Genomic DNA, 27,153 nt, shown 5'->3' with positions numbered 1-27,153 from the left:
GATAAAAGACAATGAAAAAATAACCAGACTGTACAGTGAGAAAAGGGTGAGATGTTGTTTCAATGTCTGCACAGGATAAATAATGCCTGTGTGAACTCTGCAGATAGGAAACCATCGCTGAGCCACGCCTGATACACAGGCACCGATTCATAAGAGAAGGCATTGTCAAAAGTCATTGTGCCCAGCTTCCTAATATGGCCCCACTACATTTTTGAGATGTGCACTTTCTACTGCAAGGCAGCTGACAGCTGTTGTAACTGTGCTGAAGAGTAAACTTAAGGATCAACCTTTTAACGTGTGGATATTTACTTGGAGGGACACACCTGAGACAGCAAACATACCTACTACAGCCAATAGGAATGCTGTAAATATGGCACAGCACAGACACATACACAGGAAAAAAAAAGGATTATCTTGTTCCAAATGCCCTGCCATAGGCAGGAACACTTGCCACTAGATCAGGTTGCTCAAAGCCTCATCCAGCCTGGTCTGACACTTCCAGGCATTCAATGTGACTCTCCTCCCTAGGTCTCCAGGATGTTCCTCTGGCTGCAGGTTTTGTGCCATGCTGCTGGCTCTGACTGGGATGGAGAGAGGCACTCCTCATCTCTTTGTATTTAACTGAGGAGCTAGATGGGTGAGAGGTGTAATTAGGGAGTACTGGACTCATACCCTGTGTCTTGGGCACCCCTTGGCTCCCTTGTGCTTGCTTCACTTGTGCCTGCTGGTCTGCATCTGGGAGGTAGAAGATGTCAGCATTGCTTTCTGCAGACTTTCAGCAGAAAAACAACCACCTATCTCTTAAGTGGAATTTACAGCACTACAGTACACAATCACTGTGAACAGGGAATTGATCAGCCTCATTCAGTTACTGTTCACTAAATACATTTCTGCAGCCCTGAGGAAGTCAGGTAAGAAAGACCAGTGTTGAGTGATCTGAAGGTCCTCCAAGGGAAGGGATTGTTTTAGCAGCACTGTTGTTGCTTTATGCTAGCATGAACTGCAAACTACCTTCTCATTTCACTTAAATGAGCCCTGTAATCTTCTGCAGTAAAAATCTGTCTGGTAACAGCTAACTGCTCAGAGATGTGAGATTAGTGCTTATATAGGGGGTTGACATTTATAATTGCTCAACATTATTGCTAATGTGTCACCTCTCTAGTAATGTTCTTGTCCTAAACGAGGATCCTGGGTTTGTCTAGCTTGGGGAGAAGAAGGCTGAGGAGTGATCTCATTGCTTTCTGCAGCTTCCTGAAGAGGGGATGTAGAGAGGGAAGTGCTGAGCTCTTCTCCTTGGGATCCAGGGACAAGGACACCTGGGAATGGTTCAAAGCAGTGTCTGTCAGGGGAGGTTCAGACTGGACATTAGGAAACTTTACTGAGAGAAAGCCTTTACTGGAAAAGGCTTCCTGGAGAGTGAGTCAATGCCCCAAGCTTGTCAGTGCTTAAGAAGCATTTGGACAATATCCTTAAATAATATGCTTTAACACAGGGTCAGCCCTGAAGTGATCAGGCAGTTGGACTAGGTGATCATTGTTGATCTCTTCCAACTGAATTTATGCCCCTTCCCTTCCCTTCCCTTCCCTTCCCTTCCCTTCCCTTCCCTTCCCTTCCCTTCCCTTCCCTTCCCTTCCCTTCCCTTCCCTTCCCTTCCCTTCCCTTCCCTTCCCTTCCCTTCCCTTCCCTTCCCTTCCCTTCCCTTCCCTTCCCTTCCCTCCTATCCTAGATGCAATTAAACTTAGAGAACCACAGAATGGCCTAGATTGCAAAAGACCTTTAACATTGAGTTCAATCATTAGCCTAACCATGACAAGTCCTCAACTGAACCATATCCCTAAGTGCTATGTCTGCATGACTCTTAAATCTAGGGATGAGGACTCTGCTACTTCCCTGGACAAGTGTTCCAATGCCTGATAAACCTTTCAGTAAAGAAATTCTTCCTAATATCCTGCCTAAACTTCCCTTGGCACAACTTGAAGCTATTTATTCTTGTTCTGTCACTTGTTATTTGGTTGAACAGACTGACTCCCACCTCTTTACAATATCTTTCCAGGCAGTTGTAGAGAACAAGGTCTCCTCTGAGCCTTCTTTTCTCTAGACTAACCAATCCCCATTCTTTCAGCTTCTCCTCATCAGCCTTGTTCTCTAGACCCTTCACCAGCTTTGCTGCCCTTCTTTGGACATGCCCTAGTACCTCAATGTCCTTCTTGCAGTGAGGGGCCCAAAACTGAACCCAGTACTCAAGCTGTGACCTCACCAGAGCTGAGTACAGGTGAACAATCACTTCTCTGTTCCTACTGGCCACACTGTTCCTGACACAGGCCAGGATGCTATTTTCCTTCTTGGCCACCTGGGCACATCACTGGCTCATCTTCAGCTGGCCATCAGTCAACACCTCCAGGTCCCTCTCTGCTGAACAGCTTTCCAGCCACTCCTCCCCAAGCCTGTAGCACTGCTAGATCTCTCTGCAGAACTTCTCTACCCTCAAACAGATCAACAGTTCCACCTACCTTGGTGTCATCTGCAAGTATACCACAGGGGCACTTGATGCCCTCATCCACATCATGGATAAAGATGTTAAACAGCACTGACCCCAGCACTGAACCCTGAGGAACACCACTCCTGACCAGTCACCAACTGGGTTTAACTCCATTCTCCACAACACTTTGGGCCCAGATGTCCAGCCAGATTTTTACCCTGCTAAATGCATCCTCACCCAGGCCATGAGCCACCAGTTCTTCCATGAGAATGTTGTGGGAAGTGGTTGTCAAAGGCTTCAGTAAAGCCCAGATAGACAACATGTACTTCTTTAGCTATGAAAGGGGTGTATGAAGCATCTGAATTTAATGGTACTAAGGTCTTCTGAAAGGAAGTAACTAAATTAATTTCATATTCATCTGCAGTGTCATTCCCAGGAGATCAACTTGATTTTTAAAATGTATTCATTTATTTATTTTAGTTTTCACATGACACTAACTTTGGTCTAAACTAGAGGAAGCACTAGCTTGAAACTCAGTACAACTCTAGCATGGGACCAGAGCACTGTTGTAAAGTCTGAGTAACTTAAAATCATAGATTCATAGAATGGTTTGAATTGGAAGGGACCGTGAAGATCACCTAGTTTCAACCCCCTGCCATGGGCAGGGACACCTTCCCCTAGAGTTTTAAAAGCTCATCCAGTCTGGCCAGTTTGGTGAAAGTGTTGCCACTGCTTCTTCCCAGACCTCTGCTAGAATCTCTACATCTTAAGAACTTTGCATCTCCACAAATTTTATCTTCTGCTAGTTTGTTTGGTTTGAGTATTATGAAGTTTAGCACTTTCTGTACTAAGGAATGAAATGCATGTTAAGGTGAGGCATTGAAAGTCTTCTCTTTGGGGAGAGTTTAAATCCTGGTCAGCACCTCTATGCAAGTTAGAAAAGGTAAGATTCATTGTTACCTACTGATGAAGAAGCACCTACAGCTTGGATGCATGACTGGAACTTCCTTGTACAAATACACACCAAGGGTTTAGTCAAGTTGGGGGAGGAGAAGCAAATATGTAGCTGCACTGCCTGTCTTTAACATCAGGGCAAATAAGGAGCAGAACAGGTAACAAACTCTTGGTTTCAGCTCCTAGCCACATGTCCTAATCAGTAGGTCTTGTGGCCTCCCCTTCCAGAAGAATCATTAGGAAAGGGGAACAGACAGAGATGGAGCAGAGGGCAGGTCAGGAGAAAAACAGGTGTACATGTGCCCCATTGAGGCCATTTTCCAAAGGAAAAGAGGATTGAAAAATCATTTGCATGTGGTTCTGTGGTCTCCAGTTTCATTTTAACCTTTTCATTAAGTTTAAGAAAGCAGAGAGAGGTCTCAGTGCAACTGCTTTTTAACAGTGTTGTAAAGACATATATGAGAGAGAGAACAATTTCTTCAATGAGAAAAAGGGCTCAGCATCAATTTACTTCTTAATAGATGCCACCAGGAGAAAAGCTTCTATTGTAGTATGCATTATAGACCACTGGGATGATATAAATCAATACAAACTGAGACCTACTCACTTCACTGCTCACTTCACTTTTACCCTGGTAGCCAGAAGAAATCATAGGAATTCCTTAATCTGCTAAATGTGCACACTGCCATGTGTTAAGTAGCACACACCAAGCAAAAATGGCAAGTCAGAGCCCAGCTTTTTAAAGGACTAGTATATTTATCACAGTCACAGAATGGTAAAGTTTGAAGGGGTCTCTGAAAAATTGTCTAGTCCAACCCCCCTCCTATGGCAGGATCAACTAGAGTAGGTCACACAGAAACACATCCAGGTGGGTTTGAAACCTCTCCAGAGATGGAGACTCCACAGCCTCTCTGCAGAGCCTGCTCCAGGGCTCTGGCATCCTCAAAGTGAAAAATTTTGTCCTTATGTTTACATGGAGCTTCCTATGTTCCAGTTTGCGTCCCCTGCCCCTTGTAATGTCACTGGACACCACTGAAAGAGGCTGGCTCCATCCTCCTGACAGTTGTCCTTTAGATACTTGTAAGTATTAATGAGATTCCCCCCCACCAGTCTCCTTTTCTCCAGGCTAAACAGCCCCAACTCTCTCAGCATTTCCTTGTAAGGTAGATGTTTCAGTCCTCTAATCATCTTAGTGGCTCTCTGCTGCACTCTCTCCAGTAGTTCCCTGTCCTTCTTGAAATGGGGAGCCCAGAAGTGGACACAATTTTCCAGATGTGGCCTCACCAAGGCAGAAAACAGAGCTAGAGGAGAACCTCTCGCGACCTGCTGGCCACACTCTTCTTAATGCACTTAAAAGATACCATTGGCCTTCTTGGTCAATGCAGCAGAAGGATCTTTTTTGAAGGAAAGAAGGCCAAATCTGCAATTGCTGTGGGTCAGACAAAGAGAATGCCCATTAGGAAAGGAGAATGTGAAGGAGTGAAATAAGCTGGAGTGACAGATTCATATTTTGGTTATTCAGATAGAAACATGAGTCCTATCGGAATGTTATATTATACTAAAATCGTAGTACTGGGGGTGGGGGTGGGAAATGTGCCAAGAATAATTTCCATGCAGGCTATTCTAAGTTCTCTAATAATAAATGACCAATCCAGGCTATTCTAAGTTACCAAATAATAAAGCACCAGTCCAGCATCACAGTAAGGTCACAGTGAGAAAAGCTTCAAAAGCAGAGGGGATGACCCAGAACAGGTTTTGTCATCAATGAAGTTTATGACAGGGCAAGACAGAGATGCCAGGATCAAAACTGAGGCCAAACCTCACAGCATAGTCTTGAACTGGGCTATATTCTTTTAATATCTCTAAGTATGCACTGGGGAAGCCTCTTTCCTAACCAGGCAGATCATCATTGCAGTTGCAGTGTTGTGAAAACTGAATCCCAGTCAGTTTGGGACTGACTGCATGGAGTTCTCTGGTTTAATTTTTGTCTCTCCACATTTTGCAGAGGCAGAAATTAGGTTTTATCCCAAAATGTTCCCTACAATGTTTTATTAGGGCAATGGTTGGGCTCACTGTGCACATTTACAAAATCATGGCCAATTAATCAGTTAATGGCTAATTAAGTGCTTTAGAAGTTTATACACTCAGCACAGGCCATTTACAGGAGCAACAGTTTCTGTTACTGCTGTGTAAGTCCCAGGTATATTTCAAAGCTAGTTCTTAGTATTTGGTGGCTTGAAACATCTTTTTCCTTAAGTTATAGACAAGCTTCTACTAAAGTAACATTATTAGTCATTACAAGTAGGAGGTTCTATAATGTGCAGTGGTAATTTGACTTCTATGACCTGCATTGTGATGTAATTTTTTAATTGCATTACAATAAGCTCATTTCCCATAGAACTTGCCCCTGTTCAGTGCACCTCATGAGCTGCTATGAGGCACTTTGTCCCTTCTTTCTGAATGCTCTCTCTTCATACAGCAGAATCCGTTTACTTTTCCTCCTCCCCAGATTTCTATCAAGGTCTGTGGTGTGCTGACAAGTAACACAGGTTTGCCTGGCTAGTTCCCATGCTCATATACTTATCTTTCACCTAGTCTTAAATTTTTCTGCTTCCATCAAAATAGAAGGAGGCCAAGATGGTTTTTTTCCACTCGGCTCATTCTAGACTTAGATGCTTTCCTATCTTAGCCCTCATCTCATGAGAGCTTGTCCCAAGCATTTCTGTCCTTTCTTTTCTGGCTTTTCCCCCTTCTATCCTCATGTCCATGATCTTTTCTTCCATTTGAACTGGAAGTCAATGGGACACCTGATTATCTCTCAGGTTCTTCCTGTGACTTTTTGCCACCAGGCTGTGGGGAAAGGAGTGCAACCCTTGTATGTGCAATCTGGTCACACAAAGGAACCGTAGAATTTACAGCCTGTTCAGCCACAAACACCTGAAAAATCTCAAACCAGCATATTTAAACAGGTGTGTGTACAGAGGTGGGGGATCATTACAATCATAGAACTATAGAATGGCTGAGGTCAGAAGGGATCTCAGAGATCATCTACTCCAACCTTCCTGCCCCAGCAGGGACACCACTCAATAGACTCAGCTGCTCAAGGCCTCATCCAGCCTGGCCTTGTACATCCCCAGGGAGGAGGCATCCACAGGCTCCCTGAGCAGCCTGTTCCAGTGTCTTACCACCCTCATCCTAAAGAATTTCTTCCTAAGATCCAGTCTAAACTTACTCTCCCCCAGCTTAAAACCATTCCCCCTTGTCCTATTGATAGGCACCCATATGAAAAGTCCCACTGCAGCCTTCCTGTAGGTTCCCTTCAGGTATTGGAAGGCAGCTCTAAGGTGCCCTGGGAGTCTTCTCTTCTTTAGCCTGAACAACCCCAGCTCCCTCAACTTGTCCTCATAGCAGAGGTGCTTCAGCCCTTGGATCATCTTTGTGACCCTCCTCTGGACTCACTCCAACAGCTCTGTGTCCTTCTCATGATGGACATACTTTCTCTGTCAGACTGACAAGCCTACCTTTTTGTTTTGTTTTGTTTGGTTTGGTTTTAACATGAAAGCCAGAAGGAATGATGCTCTCTGACTCCACTCTAACACAATACAAAGGAGCTGGGGAGGGAGGGGTGGCGGGGGCAGGGAGGGCAATCACCAGCAGTGGCTATTCTATTGTTGTCTCTCAAAAACTTGGCAGAGCAACAAGCTAGACACAGCTGAAATGTGCTGGCTAAAAATTTCTCAAAACTTTCATCTGAGACAGACTCAAACCACACCGAACACCATCACAGAGACGGTTTGTCAAAGGCATGGACACCTGTGAAACAAAAAAATACCAAAAGAGCAGAAAACAGTCGTAATCTCTGCTCACACACAACATTAACAGCACTGCCTGGGATTAGGAGTCATGGATTTTTCATGCATGTGATGTTTTGTAAATCACTGGTACGCTCTAAAAGTCTTTTCTGTTGTTCTTCTTCATCTTCCTGGTCAAGGAATAAAATTTCTTATTTGGGCATTTTAAAAAGTAAGCTGTTTTATTTTAAAACAGGTCTACAAAAATTGTCTCTGCTCAAACATAACTTCCCATCTTGGGGAAATTTGGAGTTCATCAGGTTGCAGTTCAGACTTTGTTTACTTTTTGAACCCTTTCATGATGAAACTCATTTGCCATTTTGGGTTAGGAAGAAATCCCCTTCCTAACAGACTTTCCTCAGGTCAAAGAGCAGATATAGGTCATTGTCTTGTGGAAGATAATGATTGCAGAAAAGGAATTGGGTGTCCTGGTAAACACCAAGTTGAACATGGGCCAGCAATGTGCCTTTGGTGAAAAGAAGGTGAAGGTGTCCTGGACTGCATTAGGCAAAATACAGATATCAGGTCAAAGGAGGGGATCCCCCTCTCCTCAGCACTGATGAGGCAACGCCCAAAGTGCTGTGTCCAGTGCTGGTCTCCCCAGCACAAGAGAGATCTGGACATAGTGGAAAGTGTCCAACAAAAGAATATAGAGATGATAATGGGTCAGGAAAGTATGTCTCCTATAAGGAAAGTCTGAGAGAACTATAGCCATTCTGCCTTGGGAAGAGAAGGCTTAGGGGAGCTCATCAACGTGTACAAATCCTTGCAGGGAGGGTGGAATGAAAGTGGAGCCAGGTTCTTTACAGTGGTGCCCAGCGAGAAGACCAGAGGCAATGGGCACACACTGACACACAGTGGGGCTGCCTCTGAACATCAGAAAATACTCTGTCACTGTGAGGGTGACCAAACAGTGGCACTGAATGCCCAGGGAGGTGGTGGAGTCTCCCTCCAGCTCAAAAGCCATCTGGACCTAGTCCTGGACAACCAACTCTGAATGACAATGCTTGAACAAGAGCATTGGACCTGATAACCTCTAGAGGTGCCTTTGAACCTCAACTAGTAATCCTGTGATTTTTTTTTTTTTGTACTAACTCATCTGTTCAATCAGGTTATCTCACATATCTATAAGCTTCACTATTTGTCATTATCTTCCATTGCTCAGTTTTCACTAGTAGGTAGAGTCATGTGAGCAACAAAGGACCTGTACTAGAGTCTTAATACTCGTAATGCTTGCAAGGGTGATAGAGCACAAACACTTATTAGCACGTTTCCTATATTCCTGAAAAGCTACAGCTTATCATAGTATCAGTCAGGGTTGGAAGGGACCACAAGGATCATCTAGTTCCAACCCCCCTGCCATGGGCAGGGACACCCCACACTAGATCAGGCTGGCCAGAGCCTCATCTAGCCTGGTCTTAAACACCTCCAGGGATGGCACCCCAACCACCTCCCTGGACAAGCTTAAATGTCTTCAAGGACTGAAACTGAGCCACAAAGAAAATATCAAGTATGGGCATAGCTCCTCATCTCAGCTGCTGATACACACTCCCTGGAGGTGCCATGCATTGCCAGCAGTATCATGTTACCTTAATAGAAGTACAACAGTGCAAGACTTCAACTGAAAGCACTTGCTTCATGTCTTTCCTAGGGTCTCTCTTGCCACCCTGCAGTGGCCACCACCCAGCCACCTGTAATGCTGCATGCACCACTAGCTGCATTTCAATGCCTGACGACGGGTCTGGACCATCAGGCACCTGCACGTACTCTAAGCAGACTGCCTACAGCTGCAGGTGGCTTTGGGCCAGGCCTGTGGTTACCGCAGCGCTGGTGACCACAGGTGCTAGAAGCCAAAGCATCCTGTCTCAGGCTCTGCCCCGCCACAGCACACAACCACAGAAACACAGCATGCTTGGGGCGGGAAGGGACCTTTAAAGATCATCTGGTTCAGCCTCTCTGTAGTCAGCTGGGACATCTTTAACTGGATCCGGTTGCTTTTACTCCTTTCTAATGCACAAAGGTTATTTTCACTATGTCCCAAACCAAAGAACTGTGTTTTTCCACGTCTTTTTGCAAGTGCAAATACGGACGGAACGTCTCGCACGCTACTCACGATACATAAACCCGCACGCTACTTATGGAGAAGCGTACACAGAGGACGCCGTCGGCACAGCGCAGCGCTCTCAAGCTCCGCTTTGGCCTGGGAGGCACCGGGGGCAGGGTGGGTAAGGGGCCCGCCCGGCGCTGTGCCAGGTCCCGGCCGAGCGGCGCCCGCAGGAGGGATGACGTGACACCGCCGCAGGACACCATGGCGGAGACCCCGCCCCGTGGCGACGCGGGGATTCCTCGGGGCGGGGCCTCCGCGCCCAGCCAAAGACGTGCGGCGCCTGGCCCCGCCCCTATATAAGGGGCGGCCTCCGCTTAGCACCGGGAGCGCGGCTGCCGCCTCAGCCTCAGCCGTTCCGCGGACTTAGCGCCATGGCAGGTCAGTGCGCGCGGCCACACCTCCCCGCGGGCGCCCAGCGCACGCGCCGCGATTCGCGAGGGCTGCCGGCGGCGCAGGCCGCGTTGGCGGGGCTGCCGCGTGTCCGCCGGGCTGCCGCGTGTCCGCCGCGTGCCCCCCGCGTGCCCCCTGTCGTTCCCTCCGCGCGGGAGCGGGGCGGGCCGCGCCGCGCCTATTTTTAGGTGGCGGCCCCTGGCAGCGGCGCGCGCCGGAGGCGGGCCGGGGCCGCGAGCAGGCGATGGGGCCGGCCACAGCCGGCGGGGGGGCTGGGGCCGCCGCGGGGGAGCGCGGGGGCGCTCGGCCGTTTCCCGCCTGGACCCTCAGTGGGGCTCGGCCGGGGGGCTCTGTCCCGTCACAGGAGAGTCAAGCCCTCGGCCTCTCCTGAGAGGGTGAAGAGCGTGTATAGGTTATGTACGCGCGGATACTTTATAATGAGCAATCCCTTACCACCTCTCAGGGTATGCCTGGCTTTTTATTTCGTGTATTTCTCCCCCACCCCCCGTGTCTTACCTTTTCTGAAGCTGTCAACAGAATTGGTTTAATTTTCAGATCTGGGAGCCTGCAGGAAAAGTCTGCTTCCAGATGCATGTCCTGATTAGATACATGTGTCTCCTTAGGAATCTCGTACTCGGAAATGAAAATCACTGTCAGATGTAGCAGCCCCTAACTCAGGGAATGGGGGGCAGGCAGGCACCTGTCAACTCTGCCCATGCCTCTGGAAATGCTTCTGGGGGAAGTTATACAGCATCTGGGGCAAGTACCCTGGTCCCCTCTTGCATGCTGTCAAGTGAAAGCTTGCTCCTAGCTCAGCCTCCCAGGATGCTCCTGGGTGCCAAGACTCTTACATACAGATACTATAGCCCTTGAGCTGGGTGGCCAACACCGTCTCTGGCCTGGATATATCATCTCACATTGTCTGTGGGTTTGAAGTCATGCTTATTGTTAAGCATGTTTAAGGCATAGCAGTGACTGCTGTTTGAACATAGCCTGTGGTGGAGGAAACAGTTACAGAGAATGCAGAAGAGGGACAGGATGGGAAGGGAGACCCACACAACAGAAATACTTGTGCTTGAAGGAGAGTGGAGGTCTCTTGCAGATGTAACTTCCCATAATGAGGAGCAACTGGTCTTGCCAAAGTTGCAGTATGGACTCATATATAGTGTGTCTGAACATACTTGTCAATGAGACAGAACATGGTGTATTCAAAACTTTGAAAAGCTATACTGACAGATCCTCTACAGGTTGCCCATATCCTTCTCCTGTCAAGCAGTCACTAAGTTTCCTATTGCAGCTGGGTGTAACAGGGGGTTTCTTAGCCTTTGCTTCATCATTACACTGACTGTTTCTCCAAGGCCTTTGTGTGTGAATACTCAGTTTCAGTAGTATGAGGAGACCGTAGATGTTTTTTACCTGCTAGCAGTTCAGTGAAAAAGGCTACCCTTTCAGGGACAAGGTCACTTTAAGAATTACTGTTCTGCTGCTGGAATAAAAACCCCAACATTCAGATGAATGTTGGGCACAATCCCACTTTGTCCACACCGGATTTTAGTGAGCTGTCTGTCAGCAGAGTGGCAGACTTCTATGCATTGAGTAGCTGAGGAGTAACAAGCAAAATTAAGCGGTGAAAAATGCTGCCCTGTTAGGAAGATGTTCACACCACTTAAAATGCTACACACTTGCTGTTTGTAAAGCTTCAAAGAAAATCGTTGTGCAGACTTGCTGGATTATATGTTATTGCAAATTGGTAGTTAAAATTGAGGGGGAAAATAATTGAAAAATAACTCTTTCTGGTATTGTAGAAGCTTTTTTTTTTTAACTTTGTAATTGCCCACTATAAATCCCTTGGGACTAGTTGGTTTTGCTGCTAAGCAGAATAGAAGGTTGTTTAGCTGGTCTGTAGAGCTTGCAAACCAGATCTGCAGAGCTTATAGACAATTGTGGTCCATGATTTTCTGTTATCAACTGTCAAGTTGGTTAAAAAGTTACTGGTGACTGTCTTATGGGGATGAGGAGTTGTACCAAACAACGATCTCTTTGGAAGTGGAGTGGTCAGTATGTTAACCTCCTTGCAGGACTTGAAAGTAAGTCTTTAAGTGCCCAGAGCTCTCAATTGTGATCTAAACTAGCTAGCAACTTCTGTAAAGAAAAGAAATCATGACTGCTGAAAAACTTGAATGTGATCATCTGCTCTTGAGATTTGATGATGATTAGAAACTGTTTTGATGGTGTCAGAAATGGTTTGGTAGAAAAGAATACCTCTCTTTATGGAGTGCTGTGACTCAGGAGTAATGCATGATGACAGCTAACAGTGAGCTGAAGAAGTTTAGAAGCGATTTGTTTGCCTTTCTTTAAGTCCCATCCTGGCAGTTGAAAAAATTGTGATAACTGAAAGAATGCAAAGCTTGTACTGTATGGCCTCACTTAACAATATATGACAAAGTGATCCCTCTTTAATGTAGTGTTAAGGTATAGCTGGAGCAGAAGGTTACACTTTATAGTAACAGTCCAACCTTAGCTTTTTCTGCTTGAAGAGCAAAGATCACTGCTGCAAGTCTTAAATTGCTTATCTTACTGCTTACACTCCATTTAAATCTTGCATTCTTATCATAAAGCTGTAACCATGGGTTGCAGAACAACTCATCTGCAAACTCCTGAGCTAGCAAAACTTAATACTGCTGTCCAAGATCGAATTCAATGCTTACTTCCATTTGAAAATGAAGCACAAGTTTTATGCTATCCTAGTTTTGGGACTGAGAGCTGAACCTAGAGTTAAGTACAAAACTCTACTGTTACTAACTTTAGACCAAATGCAAGCTCACTGACTCCCAGTACTTTTAACTTTACAATAGTATATTTGTGGCCCTAATGAAGCAGTTTAGACCTTTTGGATTGTCTCTGACCGTTGGCATGCTTTTTTTAACCTGTAAGCAGACAGGAAATGGTTTTCTCCTGCAACAGTCTCAATTTTTATTGTTGCTGGTTGCCACTTGTCAAGTTACTAACAGCAAGTGTAGTTATGCAAGGATAATCTGCTTAATTCAGCTATACAGGGTTAAAGGCCTCACCTCAGGGGGCTCACAGCATGACTACCTACCAATACTAGGTTTCTAGTACATCTGTCTCAGGATAACATAGTGGATCATGCTAACTTGGCTAAGTTCTTTCTTTTCCAGACCAGTCTTTTGTGACTCTAGCCACAAATGACTCCTATGGGAAAGGAGCACTGGTACTTGGTTCATCCTTGCAACAGTACAGAACAACAAGGAAGCTGACTGTACTCATAACTCCTCAGGTCTCAGATCCTATGAGGTAAGATCCCTTGTATACTTCAAACTGCCACAGTTCTTGCTGACATGAAGGCTAGGAAAACGGGAAGTTCTTTAAACTTTCAAAAGTCTAGAAGCCTGAGGTCTAAGCTTAGCAGACTGCAGCTTACACTGCCTGCAATTCTGTAATTGTGCTTCAGACGTGAAACTGGCAGATTGTTGTTGTTTTTCTTTCCTCTGACAGGATGATTTTAATACTTTGTAGCTAGAGCATTAAGCTGTGACTTGATACTGACATTTCAACTGGATCTTTGCTCTCTTGTAGTCCTGCTTAGACCTGTCCAACCGTTATTAATATTGCCTATACATTCATTAGTGCTTTGCGTATGCATGTGGAGGTGGGAGTATGGGGCTGGTATTTGTCTTGTAGAAGTGTTCTCAATTGAGATCATGTACCACAAGCTCTCTTGAAATCTGGCAGACACTTAAAATCAGACTTTATCATGAGAGAAGAAAATGAACAGAGCTAAAGTAGCACTAAGTATGTAAAATTATCAGATATGCAGAGGCCTCTAACGAAGTCACCACAGTACAACAAACGAAATGCCAGGCAACTGCTTCCTAGAGTCTCTCTAAAATAGTCTCAGTATGGAGCAGACAGGGTGCTCTTTCCACACAAGAGGAGGGTAAAAGCCCAATTAGCTTAATAGCTACATGAACTATAGATGACAGGTCAAGATGCTTTATGTGGGGAAATCCTTCTGAAAAGATATCTGTTTTTAGAGACAGTAGAGGAGTGGCTCGATAATAAGTGGAGTGACTCTCCCTGGAGTCTCTTGGCAGCTAAATAGCTTTATCAATATAAAGATGATATAGGTAGGAACATCCATTCTAACATACTAGGCAGGTGTGTTCTTAAGATGAATCATCATTGTGATCTCACTAGTATTATGCCCTTAGGCCAGGGATGCCTACCTACCACTGTAACTGGGATTTCCATTTCTCACTCAGCATTCACTAACAGGTTTGCCTTAAGTTCAGAAGCAACTGTCCATACCACACTGTCAGTATAAATTGAGCCTTCCAGGGCAGAGTTCTAAAAGTGGCTCAAATTGTACTGGTAAATGCTGAGTGTTCAAGATGCACTGTGGAACACTGAGATTTTATGGATGCTTCATACTTTAAGCAGCATGAACTCCTTAACATCTCTTAACTAATGGTAAGGCTTTACTGATGGGAAAGCAAAGGCTGGATATCTGCCACAGATTTCACTATGCTGCCTGAAAGTTTATCACCTTTAGGGAAACATGATACTAGATCAAAACACTCCTGTACTCACAGTGATGATTAAGCAAGTCTTTATAAAACTTTGTGATAAAGAAAACTTTAGCAACTGAGTCTGGTCAAGTGCCCCTAACAGTCACAAATACTGAACAGTGTTGTCATAACTACTGCATAAACTTCTGTCTCAACTCTTTAGGATTCAGTTGCTGTCCTGCTCAGGCTACTCTGACAGGTTCCCATTTCTTAACTGCCTGGTCAAAGTATACTGAGTTTTTCAAAAATTGGATTCTGACTGGGAAAAAAGCTGTCTGGAAAGTTTGTACTACATAGCCATGACCTACTGAACATGGTAGCAATGCCAACTATTTGTGGAAGGGGAAAAAAACAAAACCCAAGCAACAGCAAAACCCAATCAAACAAAACAATAACAATCAAAACACAGAAACAACCAACTCGCATTTCTTTGTTCCCCTAAATGGGGCCCATGGCAAACTAGAAACCTTGAGGCAGACAGGTGTCCCTCTGCATTCCAACACATGCAGTCAGCTCTTTCTGAGGGCAAATCAGAAACGCTGTCAAGTTCCTTGTTATTCAACTTCTCTTTATGGAATCTGTCTTGTGGTCTGGTACTGGAATAACAATAAAACTAAACCTTGGCTATTGATTCTCTCCCCAGGAAAGTGATGGAAAAAGTCTTTGATGAAGTCATATTGGTAAATGTATTGGACAGTGGGGATTCAGCACACTTGGCGTTAATGAAAAGACCTGAGCTGGGTGTCACACTAACAAAGCTTCACTGCTGGGAACTGACACAGTTTTCAAAATGTGTGTTCATGGATGCAGATACAATGGTAAGTGGTTGTCTCATGGTTCCTTCTAATGACCTGGTATGGGGGTTGCTGGATTTGATTTCATTTTTTGGTCTGTGGATTGTTTTTTGGTTTTATTACTTGGGGTTTTCATGGGGGGAGGGAGGACTGGTGTTTGTTTTAAGAGGAGAGGTAATAGAAGCCTTTTTGCTGTTTAAAGTGGTAGATCTGAAGACTTATGTGCTTTTTTAAAATCTAAAATAATAGTAACATAATCTGTGGGGATTCTGTAAAGTAGTCTCCCATAAGAAAAGAACATTGATACTTCCTTCATGTCTTAAGGTGATTAGCAAAAACCATTAAAACGTGATATCCCAATTCCTGGCCTAAAAAAACACAAACTAGAAGACTTTTTTTTTTTACCCCCTTTACAACTAGGTTTTGTCAAATATTGATGAACTTTTTGAGAGAGAAGAGCTGTCTGCAGCGCCAGATCCAGGCTGGCCTGACTGTTTTAATTCTGGAGTTTTTGTTTACCGACCTTCCATTGAAACATACAATCAGCTGTTACAGTTTGCCACAGAGAAAGGCAGCTTTGACGGTAGGTGGCAACTTGTATTTCAGTGTGTGTTAGACCAAAATGGCAAGAGTGGTTGGGATGGCTCAGTAACTGCATACAGGTCATGGGGACTCTGTAGCATAGAATTCTGACCTCTGTGGAGCTGCACAAAAACTGTGTCCTTCTCACAGAGAAGGATAGCCTCTGACAGCAGAGGCTATCATTACAATGTGTTGTAAAACTACCTTTTTTTTTTTTAGACTACGTAAAATAAAACTTAAGAGTTTGTCCTCCAAACTAGAAGCTGTAAGCATGAGCAACGTAGAATCACCTCACAAGAAATCTTAAGATGTGGCAAGCATGCATTAGCAAGTGAAATTGCACAACGGGGCATCATGAGTTCCTGATACTCCAGACTTGAATGTTCTGTGCTAAGTCAAGCTGCTCTGGAAATAACAGTGCTGTTGAACTTGAGTGCAGCTTCAGAGAAACAGACATTTGAGTTTGCAACTATCTCTTCACATGCTCTGCAGTGACAGCTTCCTATGATTATCAGCTGGTGACTGTCTTTTTCCTAATATCAAGTGCATGTAGCAAGTAGCTTCCCACTATAGGTCACTTGGAACTGGCTACTGTGCCAAATTTTAAGCTTCAGAAGCCAAGCTCTGCTGTCCTGTAAGTCTCCTAAACCTATTACCAAGCACATGTTGCTTGAAAACTGCTACAGTTAAAGGCTTCTGAATGGCTGTCACTGCATTCTGGTGTAACCATGATGGTGCAAACCAGTCTGACTGAAAAAGCCACAGAATACTACAGAAATAAGACTACAAAATGAAACTCTTGATGGAAGGTATTATCTGCCCTGTTTCCTTCCCTTCCATACTTTGTAAAAAGCCAGAGTTCCAGGTGTCACTCCTAATCTGCAGAATTATCCCTCTTACTGTGTTGACTCCTCTGTGTGGCCTCCTAAAGAACATTAGCTGCAGTTGGATACTTGGTGCTGCCATGTGAATAAACTCTAGTGAAAACAAGTACTGCAAGGTGATGAAGGGTAGCTACTGACAGGGTAGCAGTTAGTAGCTCTGGGAGTGCTCTCAAGTGTTTGGTGTCAGTTGATCACCAGCTGTGGCAAAAACTGTAGTTCAGTATTGAGTTGTTGCTATTAAAAAAACAAACAAACAAGAAACAAACCAACCCACATCTCTGTGCAAATTGACTGATGAGTAGCTCCAGAGTCATCTGAGACTTGGTGACTGTCTCCTCTGAGCTTTGTGCTTGACTGCTAGCAGATCCTATCTTCTAAGCCTAAGGCCTCTGTCCTTTGAAGAAATAGACTTACTTCCACAAGGTATTTTGTGACTTAAAAGCTAAAGCCGCACAATGGTGAAACTTCCTCCATGTCCTCACCATGAAACAATTGTTGCAGCTCTTAACAGCAAAAAAGATGGGTTAATGGTTTAGGTACCAGATTTCTGGAACTGTAACTTGTAGTTCAGCTTTAAGGGTTATTTCAATTTTATTAAATGGTAGCAGTGATCTGAATAATGAGACCAGGCAGGGTTATACTACCTGCATAAACTATTGCTGAGCTCATGAACTTGGTGGGGACAGAAGAGGATTTAAATTCAAATTTGTCTAGACAGTAATAAATGTTCCTAGGATAAACTAGCACGTGTGAAGGGTACCTACCCTTAGTAGGACACAGGGGTGCAAGCTCAACAAGTTACCAGGTGATGCATAATTGAAGTCAAGCTTTAAGTACCCTATCTGCAGTAGTAGCATCAAGCAAATGCAGGACTTCTCAGAGTATTTCATGTTTACAACAGCAGACAGATTCCTCCTATGTAATGCTGTTGCCTAGAAATTAGGTAGAGTGATACCTAACTGTAGAAAAATGCTTTGTCTGCTTGAACTTCACCTTTTTAGATAATGAGGAATATCTCATGTGATAATTCTAACTGCAGTCTAAAAGATGTGGAAGGGGGAAAAGATTGCTTTTAAAAGGAATCTGGTAGCACTGCTATCTTAAGAACATTGCTATTGCTTCAACATTCCTCTTGCTCTTCAGCCTGGAATCTAAAATGTTTGCTTTTACTTAAAGATACAATGCAGCAAAGCTGTAGATTGGCAGCTAATGTAACTACTGCCTGATCCTTTCACAAAACTACTGCTGAGGTCTGAACTAGGACTGCTAAATGCTGCTTTTTTGTGCTGCTTTCACAACAGTGCCTGAAATCTGGGGGGAAAAATGGGAGTATGTAAAACATTCTGAGTGAGAGGAAGTCCTGTGGAAGAAGTTTTAATATGTTGTTAGTGCCCCTTCAGTTATGAGTTATCTGTTTTGAGAGGGCATCACAGGTTTTCCTCTCTTTTAGACGATCTTGCCGTTAACATACATATGCTTAACACAGCACCAAGTTAAAATGAAAGAGCTGAGTAAAGACCAGAGGGCTAGTCTTTGGCTTATCTCATGATGGGCATGCCTCCTTCAAAAGTGCTTTCCTTCCTTTACGGGCGAGAGGCGAGTGAGAAGTTTGCAATTACTGGACTGAGTCTCTAAGCAATTCCTCACTCTGCAATCTGCATGTCCTGCTGACAGCTGTAACAGAATACCTAGACTTTATATTTGTCAGTGTGCTGCCTTAGATCGAAGTTTGTGCCCAGTGTCTAGATATTTCAGTTGCAAAATGCAAATTCTGCTCAAAGAGCAGTGAGGGTGTAAATCCTTGTACTGTCCTAAATCTAATCATAGGCCAATTAAAAAATCCTTTTCCTATGTCAGCAGAGACTGAGTGCTTTAGAAAATAAAGGATTAACATAAATATTGTCTAAGCTGTGCATTTACTTACTTCTTAGCAATTCTACTTCTGAATGCATCATAGCTGAAGGGAAGACAGCAAATGAAAGCTGAGGGACTCCCTTCCATCTCTTTCATAAGAGAAACTATTAGCACTTAGTCTCTAAGTATATTCATTGCAATAAAGAATGGATATAAATGAAGTTTTCACTTCTCAGTAGCTGCTTTTTAACTAACCTGTTTGGGCCAAAGGCTGGAGTTTTTCTAAGCCTCTCTGCTACTGACAGACCAAACAACTTCAGATTCATTTGACCTTCTTACAATCTCTGCTTGCAAACTAAGAGACAACCCTCTCCCAACACAATAGGCCTGGACATAATTTAGATTGTAATCCTCACTCAGAGGTTAGTCATCAGCTTTTCAGTGCAGAACTAGGAAAGCCTGTTGCCTCTTAAGGGATTTGATTAAGGTTTCTAAAGTTGTCACCAAGACTCACTGTGCTTTCCTTATTGGATCATAATGTTTGTAGCTGCATCCAGGACTGCAGGTCTAACAGCCTTCTGATAACCTAATTCTGGTGTTGAAGATGCTGATCAGGCATCTGTAAGTGTATATAGTAAAACTAGTTGTTTGCGCTTGACCTTCTGAGCTCAGCTGAAGCTCAACAGTACTTGTTGTCAAGTCCCGGGTTTTGAGCAGTAAAAGGAACCAAATAGCAGGAATTGGGAGCAACTTGCTGTCTTTTAGCAGTAGCAGCCCCACACAAATACTGTCTTTTAATTCTGTGCATTTTATTTTATTTTCTAATTTCCAAAGACTGCAAAGTTTAAAGGGTTGGTCACAACTGGAACTCTAGTGCTCTGAGCCAAACTCCTGCTGGACAGGACTACTGCATTAGCAACTCTTAATTAGCAAAGTGATTGAAAAAGATCTTAAAGCTATGTGATATTTGTAGGCTATTAATGGTTTCTCTTTCAGGTGCAGATCAGGGGTTATTAAACACCTTCTTCAGCAGCTGGGCAACAACAGACATGAGCAAACATCTACCATTTATTTATAATCTGAGCAGCACTTCAGTATATTCCTACCTTCCAGCATTTAAAGCGTAAGTTCAAAATCCTAAGAGTTTCTGAGCTTCATATTAACTAATGTCTTGTACAGAATGAGCAGGCACAATGTAAACTCACAAGCTCTTCTAAAGGGAGGCCATTATTGTCACTAAAGGAAGATACATTTTCTTCCCCCAAAAAAAAGTTTAATACTAGTTAAGTGAATCATCTCATGATAAATGCAGAGCTGTATCAGTAGCTTAAACAACTCAGCCCTGCTAGTAACACTGATTTAGAGCAAGCACATTTGGCAAAAGCAAGTAACCCTCCTCCAGTATGGGATGCTGTCTATTACAGCTCTAACCAAAGGCTCCTGCTCTTGAATCAGCTTGAGCTAGCTTCAGTGTGTCACTGGTGGTATCAATCCCACCTAAGTAACTAGCTTTCTCCTCACTTAAATTACTTCAGGTATTTACCAGGCAGCGCTTACATTTTGTCTGATCAGCCTATGTCATTCAAATAAACATGGTGGACAAACATTTGCATAAAGCTAGAATTCTTTCCAGTTCTTGAACAGTTCCTTAAGTAATAGCAAGATGGAACAAAGGCTATGGCGTTTCCTGTGCAAGGAAAACTGTATCCTCCCTAGCTATCAGTATTACTTTTGGCACATGAGCAAACCGTGTCTCAGTGGCAGGGTCATTCAGTGTTGAAGTAAACACAGGAGGAAGGGGAGGAGCAGGGGAAGCTGAAACATTACACAGAAACTGATTTATTAAGTGCTGCAAAAACAGCAGGGGAAAGGGGGAGGGGAAGTCCCAGTTGCAGGAGAACAATCTGATCTCTGAATGACATCAGGTTACTAGTGTCCAAAGCAGCAGCTCGCATAAGCAGGACTGTTGCTGGCCCAAGATCAAACTATGTCTTGTGATCAGAATACCGTTTGAAATCCTGTCATGCTAGAAGTGGAACACTTATTTAAAGAACTATATGCAAGCCTAAGAATGACTAAGTAGTAAGACAGCATTTGATAAGCTAACCAGCATCTATTGTAAAGTATGTCCTCTTCCATGGCTGGCTGGTGGTCCATTACATGACCTTAAATCTACAAATGACCTCGTTGCCACAAAAGACGGTTTAGAGTTGGGGGCTCCTGAAAAAAAATGCCATTGAGTTGATTGCTGAATGGAATTCAGCAGACCTTCAAAAGCAGAATGTTGGAAGTACAGCCCCTTTTAAGTAGTATTCCCTGACAAATAGGTGAAACAATTTCCCTTAGTTAGATCAACAGCTACACTCCTGAAAACCAGCAGTTGGAATGAAGTGAAATTTAAAGCTAGTGACATCAATAGCTAAGTTTTTCGCAGCTTTGTACAGCGAGACTACATTTCACAGCAGTCTCAGTAATCCTTTTTCCAAAGGAAAATGCCAATTCATGACAAATGCTTTCCAACTTCAAAACATTGATGAAGGACTTTTCTGGGAGATGGGGAAAGACAGATTAGTTGCTGAGGCCAGTGTGGACGTAAAGCTTCCTAACAGCTGAGCTTAAATGCAAAGGAAAGTATTGCAGACATAGAAGGTATCTAGAAAGCAGATCCTGGAAACATCATAAAGCTTGGTGTCTGTCAACTGTTGGAGTGTACTCTTAGTTTTCCATCTACTTAAGATCTCTACACTTGCAGTAGGTGTAACAAAACACTTGTTAGGCATTCTCTAGCTTACATAGCCTTGATTTTTGAACAATGACAAGTATCTTCAGCTGTTAAGTAGCCCTGTGACAGCTAACAAAACTATGGTAGTCCTCTTATGCCAAATCTTAACCCTTTGCTTTGAAAATTAAAGCTGAGGAACTGACCTCTTGAAGACTGGTTAATTGTGTTCAGAACATTAAACATGACTATTGAAATGAAGTCAGGGAGCTGGGTCTCCTTAGTTTGGAGAAGAGGGGACTTAAGGGGTGACCTCACTAATGTTTACAAAGGTGTAAAGGGTGAGTGCCAAGAAGATGGAGCCAGGCTGTGCTTGGTGATGCCTAATGACAGCACAAGGGGCAATGGGTGGAAGTAGAGGCATAGGAAGTTCTATGGAAACATGAGGAAAATATTTCATGATGAGGGTGACAGAACACTGAAACAGGCTGCCCAGGGGGGTTGTGGAGTCTCCTTCTCTGGAGCTATTCAAGACCTGCCTGGATGCATCTGGCAGGTGTGATCTGCTCTCGGTGATCCTGCTCTGGCAGGGGGTTGGACTGGATGATCTTTTGAGGTTCCTTCCAGCCCCTAACATTCTGTGATGCTGTGATCTTACAATAGCATGAAAACTATCACCTACATGCATGCTGCCTTTTTTGACTATTCTAAAGTTTTGGAAACCAGCAGAGTCCTGCTCAAAGTGACCAGGATGTACCTAAGCTGTTAAGCAAACCAGTTTGACATTATTGTTCATTTGAATCAGTTGTGTGGAGAAGAAATCCTAATGTGCTACAAACTGAACTAGGTGAGACAGTTGCTGGTAGAGAGACTGGTATTGCTTGTTCCTAAAACTGATCCAACTTGAGCTCTAGTTCTGGAACCACAGAATAATGAAGTGAATGCCATCTTCTTTAGTGCTGCGTATTTAAAAAGGGGGGCATCTCATCAAACTCTTAATACCAAACGCAGGAACTGGTAACATATGGGCCAAAGCTAGAAGTCCATGTTGAACACAGAGTTAAAATAGCTTTTAAGAAACAAACAAAAGCCTACCAGCACCACAGCCCCTACTCTGGGCTTAGCTAAGGTCATTTTGAAAATAATGGTTGGTTGTCTGGCAAGATCCAGCTGTACCAGCAGCCGAGTTCTCTGAAGTGCTCAGGTTATACAGAGCTATTATTTCACAGGGACACAGTCATCCTGCAGCAAGGCTTTCCAATGCTGCTTTTCTCTAGGGCTGTAAACTGAAAGGGTAACCCTAACACTGCCCCTTCTCTACCTAATGCTTGTCATGCCTAATTGTCTGGATCACTGACTTTGGAGTAGAATCTTTTTCACTTTTAAAACCAGTTCTGATTGCAACGGCTGCTTGAGACTGCTCTCTCCTGAGCTATGGACATCACTCTACATAAAGACTTGAGTTGGCTGTAAGTACTTAAGTAGCCCAGACCATTAGGTTTTGGCTGTATTCTGACTAGTATAATATAGAATTCTGGTTGCATTTTTATTTTCCTGTTGTATAGTGATGCTTTCAATCCCTGTAGGTGTTGGCAGTTTGGTCATTTAGTCCTTAGCTTCCTAAATACTATTGCTGTTTTCTGGACACCTACAGAAACTGCAGGTTAAAAAAAAAAAAGTAGTCTCCCAGTCAAAACTCTGTTTTCTAGATACCTGCCCAAACTGGGGGTTCTAACTTTTTCTGTCCAACAGGTTTGGTGCAAATACTAAAGTGGTGCACTTCCTGGGAATTACAAAGCCATGGAACTACACATATGACTCCAGAACAAAAAGCATAAAAGGCAAGATGGATGACCCTAAAATAGTTCACCCAGAATTCCTCAACATGTGGTGGGACACCTACTTAGCTCATGTTTTACCATTACTAGAACAGCATGGAATTGTTAAAGAAGCCACAGGTGTAAACATGGTAAGCGCTCTAATGTTCTTATACAAACTACCCAAGTATGGCTGGCAGGTTCTTCACCATCCTGCTCTTTTCCTTTTCCTCTGTCTCAAAGCATGGATGTGGTTTAGTTTTGGGGATGCAGGGCCTTTTGGTTTGCAGCTTTTAAGCTTGGAATAATCGGTACTACAGAAGAGAAGCATGCTATAGTGGTCTTGGACATAGCTGTCTGCTTGCCTAAAACAAGCTATGTAAGCAACTAACAGTGCCCCAGAAATCATACTGTAGTGACCTTCTTAATAGGTGCAGGGAAGGGCCCTCACTCCTAATATGCTGGAGCTAATAAGGTTCTCTAGCAGAAGCAGCACAGTCCAGCATGCAGTAGATAAATCTAGATTTTGCATGGTGAAACAAATCTAAGTAATCCTAGGATAGGTAGACTGTCAGCGGTCAATCCCAATACTTACAGCCTAAGTAATGCTTCTAACTAGTTCTCATTCACAGAGTTCAGTAGCTTGCATCTCACTGCAGACTTGCTAGCTTAGTACATAAGCCAGTTTAAGTTCTCAACCTTTCTAAGACCAAAGTTACTGATCTCTTGAGATGTGCTTTCTCTTGTTAATCTTACATCTTTCTAATGAACTATTTGCAGCTATCGGGCTTGGTCTATACTCTGGCTTTCTCTTGTGGCTTCTGTAGAGAGGTATGAAGAACTTAAACTTTCCTTTCCTTTTTTCCTCTTATTTTTTTTTTTTCCTTTCTCCCTGCTAACTTCTGTAACTCTGCTTTGTTATTTTGCTAGGAAAGCTGCACAATCCCTGCCCATTGGCAATGCTTGCTGCTGCGCATGAGAAACATCTACTTCGTTGTCCCATTCTATGGCCTGTTGCTCACTTTAGCTATGCTAAGTATTTCTGTATTTTTCACTCTGCCTTTCCTTTTAGGCAGAGGTTACAGAGGCAGTGTCCCACATATCAATATCAACACCACCAGTATTACCAATTGTATCTTCAGAAGAACGCAAGGAACGGTGGGAACAGGGCCAAGCTGACTATATGGGAGTGGATTCCTTTGACAACATCAAGAAGAAACTCGATACCTACCTTCAGTAGAAATGCCCGTCTCAAACAGTGGTGATGCAAGGACTTGTTCCAGAACTAACAGCTAGAAAGGTGTAGATGGTGGTCAGTTACACTTGCTAGTAGCTTGTTGAAAAACTTCTTGGCTGAAGGCCTCTGCAGTGCTACAGATGAAGACTGAGCAAAAGCTAGGAAGCAGAATTCCTTGGGCCACCTATAACTGCCCAATTTCCAATTCTCCCTACTAGATAAAACCAGGTATTTTCAGCTTAAATTTTCCTTCTGTTTTGATCAATTGGCTCAATGTATTCCTTGAAAACTGGGTTTGTTACCTCACCTCATTAAGGTGATTTAGCCTTGATTCCTTTGCTTGCTGTTTTAGATGTTAAAAAAGAGAGGAAAAGAAAAAAAATCTCTTTCATGGGATTGCTCATACACTGGAGTGGTAGCCATTCTGCTTTACCATACATGTATTAATGCCACTGGGATACAGACAGATATGTAATAGTCATAGCACTGCTTTGCTCTTCCAGTCACAATTGCACTGAAGTTTTGACCAGGTTCTTACGCACAGTGCCTACAGCATGGCAGAATGCATTTTTCAGTTCTGTATACTATGGGACTAGTCATCTGGGTTTTATCTGTTACTTGCAATGTTGCACATGATACGAAAATAAAACGTTGTCATGCACTTCTGGCTTCCCTAAACTCCTGAGCAATTTTAAAAAAGGGAGCTCTGAAGCAGTCCCAGCTAAAATGTTCAACAGGTGTAACCCTTAAGCCTTGCTAATGCCCTTTGAGCTGCTGTTAGCAAGTGTCCAGCTGTTAGTTCTGTAATTGTGTACAGAGTCTCTAGTTGGTGGCCAGGGAGCTGTTTTAGGGCTAATCCCCTTATTAGCTTACCCTAATTGTAGGGCAGGGCTATGGGGAAAGTACCTACTGAAGCTATTTGTGGAGCTTGGGAAGAGGGAATCTTTCTTCTGGTGACTAAAGAAAGCTCATCCCTAACCAAGCCCTGTCCACTGACCTCTTTATACGCAATGGTGATGCTGTTTTGGCAAATAAAGATTAAATAGCTGCTTAAGTAACAGTACCTACCCTGATTAGGAAAACTATTTATTCCATGTGTGCAGAGTAAAAGGAAGTGCTTTTTGGCCACACTCAGGCTACCCACTACATTCTAAGACACATGGAAAAGCAGTAAAAATACCACAGGAATGAAAGTGTGCTGAAGACAGAGGTTGGCTGTTAACTGCACTGAATTTCAGATCCATCCTTTTAGCCAGCAGCCTAAACAGAACTAAATGATTTAGTGTTGTGCCTTTGACAGCTCTACTCTGTACTCATCCAGAAACCCTAAGAAAAGATTCCATAATTTCCTAATAAAGCAGGATTTTGGCAGGAAGCTACTGAGGGGGCTAAACTTTCAGCCTAGAAATAAAATCAACAAGCTCTCACCACTTGCTGGTAAAGCAGAAGACATAATCTGGGTATGAGAGTTAGTTTAACTTAGAGCAATTAAGTAGCAAAACCCAAGACTCCTTGGTCACTATTTAGCAAAAAATACTAAGGATGAGGTCCAAGCCTAAGTAGCTTGTAGCTATTTAAAAGTACATAGTATCTGAACTAGTTGTAATTAGCCCTTTCCTGTGTGGATTTTTCTGTTGCTGTGTTTGGGTTATTTTATTTCTTTTTATAACAGATAAATTTGAAGTGTGCAAGCAGGAGGGATTAGTAGTTAATAGCCTGTAGTAACAAAAGTATAGTTTATCCAACAGCTACAAATACTGGAGTTCTGTATGCTCACAAAATGCTCTGTAGGGAAAATGGTAAATAACTCCTGAAGACAGCTCAACAGTCTTAATTTTGCTCCCCTTGTCTGTATTTGTACTAAAGTATAGATATGGGTTTGTTTTGTTTTGTTTTTAAAGTTTGGTTGGAGAAAACTGAAAGTATTAAGGGCATGAGACTATTCCAACCTAAAAATCTGGTTTAGCATGCAAGTTTTGTTACATTAATAGAAAATATAAGGAGAGATGCTGAATAAGGTAAAAACCTGCATGTTTTTGGTTAAAAGATGTAGTTAGTAAAGAAAGAAAACTTCTAAAACCATTCTGTCCTAGCCTCTTTGACTTATACTATGGTCAAGTGTTTATCTATAGCCTCAGGAAAGCAAATGGTATGATCTATACCAAACTCTATGCAGTTTATTTTCAATAGAATGACCTCTATGTCATTATCTGCCACAATTTCCTTCATAGTTACTGCAGACAGCATTTGCAGAAAAACTGCACTCTTTTTATCCCCTGTAATAGCATCACTTGATGCATCAAACCATTTTCTGCTGGAAACTGTAGGGACTCAAAGCATTAACTGCTTAGATTGTGACTCAAGTATTGGAACTCCATTTGCCTCTAAAGAGCATCTAATCTATGGTGTTCCTTAGATGGTGACAACTCAGAGCAACCTTAAGTCTTATGAAGAGCAGCTGAGGGAACTGGGACTGTTTAGTTTGAGGAAGAGGAGACTGAGTGGAGCCCTTTATTGCCCTCTACAACTACCTGAAAGGACAATTATAGAGAGGTAGGTGCTGGTCTCTTCTCACAGGTTATTAGTGATAGAACAAGATGGAATGTCCTTAAGCTGCACGAGGGTAGGGTAAGATGGGATATTAGGAGAACTTTCTTCCACTGAAAGAGTGGTCAAGCTTTGGAACAGGTTAAGTCACCATCCCTGGAGGTGTTCAAAGGTCATTTAGATGTGGTACTTAGTGATGAACTTAGTAGAGGAGGGTTAATGGTTGGACCTGATGATCTCAAGGGTCTTTTCCCACCTGAATGGTTGTATGAGTCTGTAAGTCAGAATGTGTGAATATGCATTTCTGTTTTGAAGAGGTTTTGTGTTCTTAAGTACTGTACAGACTAAG

The 27,153-nt window shown here is 43.3% G+C and overlaps 1 protein-coding gene across 2 annotated transcripts; it reads left to right on the top strand.

Moving 5' to 3' along the window:
• The first annotated feature begins 9,687 nt into the window (after positions 1-9,687).
• On the top strand, positions 9,688-24,918 carry GYG1 (glycogenin 1). Of its 2 annotated transcripts, XM_068144936.1 has the most exons (8): positions 9,688-9,769; positions 12,961-13,096; positions 15,014-15,188; positions 15,585-15,747; positions 19,481-19,607; positions 22,956-23,172; positions 23,801-23,851; positions 24,093-24,918. In XM_068144936.1, exons 1-8 carry the CDS (start codon positions 9,763-9,765, stop codon positions 24,258-24,260), a joined length of 1,044 nt encoding a protein of 347 aa, XP_068001037.1. In that variant the 5' UTR covers positions 9,688-9,762; the 3' UTR covers positions 24,261-24,918. The 2 variants fall into 2 exon arrangements, with proteins under 2 accessions (XP_068001037.1, XP_068001036.1); XM_068144935.1 differs by lacking the exon at positions 23,801-23,851.
• The last annotated feature ends 2,235 nt before the right edge of the window (positions 24,919-27,153 follow it).

Source organism: Melanerpes formicivorus, unplaced genomic scaffold (genome assembly GCF_026170545.1).
Source record: "Melanerpes formicivorus ecotype bairdi unplaced genomic scaffold, bMelFor1.0.p_v2 SCAF_12, whole genome shotgun sequence".
NCBI classification, from domain to species: Eukaryota; Metazoa; Chordata; class Aves; order Piciformes; family Picidae; genus Melanerpes; species Melanerpes formicivorus.
The sequence above is the reverse complement of the archived record's forward strand: the minus strand, read 5'-3'. Positions and strand labels throughout refer to the sequence as shown.